Raw genomic sequence first — 2,438 nt, forward strand, 5'->3', positions numbered from 1 at the left:
CGGTCCCCCGCCAGCGCCGTGCACTCCAGCTTCACCGGGCTGGCGTCCTGCGGAGGGGGGGACGTCACCCGTGGCCGGATGGGGACAGGGATGGGGACAGAGCTGGGGGTGGGGGGGCTCAGGCTCAGCACAGGGGCGAGGGGTCCTGTGGGGCCACATGGACCCATCAGGGGGTGCATATGGGGCTAAAGAACCCCCAGCTCCCACCGGGGGGGGGTTGGGGGATGCGTGTGGGGCCAAGGGACCCCCAGCTCCTGCCCAGGGTGGGTTGGGGGATGCGTGTGGGGCCAAGGGACCCCCAGCTCCTGCCCGGAGTGGGTTGGGGGATGCGTGTGGGGCCAAGGGATCCCCCCCTCTCCTGCCCTGGGGATGAGAATGGGCTGAGGGTCTATATAAGACCGGAGTAACCCCAGGCTTTGTCCTGGGATGGACTGGAGGGGCTGCATAGGGCTGGAAGGACTACGATGGCTTGGAGGGGCTGGGGGGGGGTCCCACACAGCTCTGGGGGAGCCCCCCCTTCCCCCCAGCCCCGTACCTGGAGCGCAAGGCTGGAGAAGTGGAGGTTACTGGGGAAGCGGAGGAGCGCAAGGCTGGAGAAGTGGAGGTTACTGGAGAAGCGGAGGAGCAGGCTGGCGTTGTAGGCGTTCTCCTCCTTGTTCTCCAGGACCACGTCCACCACCACCTTCCTCCTGCCCTTGCGCAGGACGTGGGGGCTCTGCCTGCAGCGGCGAGGGCGGTTATGGCCCCTGGGGCTCCCGGCACACGGCTCAGCCCCGGGCCACCTCGGGGCCGCCCCGTACCTGGAGCCCATGATGTCCATGGTGGCCCGGAGCACCAGATCCGTGACGCACTCGTTGTCCTCCCCGCAGTCCTTGAAGAAGGGGATCTGGAAGGAGCTGGGTGTGATTCCCGGCACCAGGGATGATCCCGGATCTGGCCACCCCCTCCAGCACCCACCAGTTTCCGGATGGTGGTGGGGGATGTCTCATCCAGCACCGGCCCGCTGGATTCAGCCATGGCCAACCTCACCGTGAAGCTGAGGGGTCGCAGATAATCCGTGGTGTCCTGTGGAGGGCGGAGGGGTCCCCATTAGCCCCCAGTGCTACTGGGAGGGCTGGAAAAAGCCACCCCCAGCCTGGGGAGGGGTCTCTCCGTGGCTCACCAGGACGTGGAAGGGGAAGCGGAGGCAGCTCTGTCTCCCCAGCGAGAGCTCGAGGCGCCGCTGCAGCAGCCGCCGGGCCCCCGCGTCGAAGGCAGCTCGGGCTCCCGGCATCCTCTCCTCCAGGGAGACGTTGTACCGGAGCTCTGGGGGGGGACCAGGATGGGGGGGTCAGCACCCATGGGGCTGGGGACACCCCGAAGGTGCCTCGGGGACACCCTGAGGATGCTTTTGGGATGCAAATAGAAGCCCCGGTGGTATCCAGGGGACACCCTGATGCTCCTGGGAGGCTCCAGGGAGACCCTGAGGATGCTCTTGAGCTGCGCCAGGGACAGCACAGGGATGCTCCGGTGACATTGAGGGGACACCCCAGGGATGGGAGGCTCCAGGGACGCCTGGGGGACACCCCGGGGATGCTCCAGGGACAGCACAGGGATGCTCTGGTGACATTGAGGGGACGCCCCAGGGATGGGAGGCTCCAGGGACGCCTGGGGGGACACTGAGGATGCTCCAGGGACAGCACAGGGATGCTCTGGTGACATTGAGGGGACACCCCAGGGATGGGAGGCGCCAGGGACGCCTGGGGGACACCCCGGGGATGCTCCAGGGATGGCACAGGGATGCTGCGGTGACTCAGGGGACACCCCAGGGCTGCTCAAGGAATGCTCTAGGGAAGCCCTGGGGATGCTCTGGGAACACCAGGGGATGCTCCGGGAATGCTCCATGGCCAGATGTCCCCGTGTCCCCCCCCGGCACTCACCGATCTCCCTGTCTCGCTGGCCCCGGGCTCGGGTCCCGGCGCGGAAGCAGACCCTGGCCCGGAGGCAGACGGCAGCGGTGCCACCGCGTCGGCAGTTCTTCTGGATGACGTTGATAGACGAGGGCTCCACCGTCAGCGACGTGTTGACCTGGACGATCTGGCGGGAGCTGGCAGAGAGGGGGGGTTCAATGTCACCGGGCTGCTCGTGGGGACGGTGACATCCATCCCTACACCGTCCCCAGGCTCTCCAGCTCTTGCAGCAAGGGGAAACTGAGGCACGGGGCAGGCTGGGAGATGCCGGAGAGCAGCCCACCAGGCACGGCTGAGCCAGGCGGCCCTGCAGAGCCGGGGAGGGGGGCTGGTGACACAGAGATGTCCCCTCCCTGTGTCCCTGCCCCCAGGACTCACCGCAGCAGCACGGCTGCCCCCTGCGCCCCCACAGCCAAGTCCACCAGCCCATCCCCATCCAGGTCGAGCCGCCCGTCCACGCTGCGGCCGCAATAGCTGAGGGTTGGCCCC

General features: G+C 68.0%; 1 protein-coding gene across 1 annotated transcript in view; it reads right to left on the minus strand.

The window, feature by feature from the left end:
• LOC104133359 (integrin alpha-10) overlaps positions 1–2,438 on the minus strand; it is a 20,037-nt gene that overhangs the window by 4,333 nt on the left and 13,266 nt on the right. The window contains exons 6-12 of the mRNA XM_035902117.1: positions 2,328–2,431; positions 1,920–2,086; positions 1,163–1,305; positions 958–1,065; positions 801–886; positions 536–719; positions 12–47 (exon numbers count right to left, since the gene is read on the minus strand). Of these exons, the coding sequence (XP_035758010.1) occupies positions 12–47; positions 536–719; positions 801–886; positions 958–1,065; positions 1,163–1,305; positions 1,920–2,086; positions 2,328–2,431 (828 nt within the window). The remainder of the gene's footprint in view (positions 1–11; positions 48–535; positions 720–800; positions 887–957; positions 1,066–1,162; positions 1,306–1,919; positions 2,087–2,327; positions 2,432–2,438) is intronic.

The sequence above is a fragment of the Egretta garzetta genome, unplaced genomic scaffold, assembly GCF_000687185.1.
Source record: "Egretta garzetta isolate BGI_Z169 unplaced genomic scaffold, ASM68718v1 scaffold359, whole genome shotgun sequence".
In the NCBI taxonomy this organism is placed as follows: Eukaryota; Metazoa; Chordata; class Aves; order Pelecaniformes; family Ardeidae; genus Egretta; species Egretta garzetta.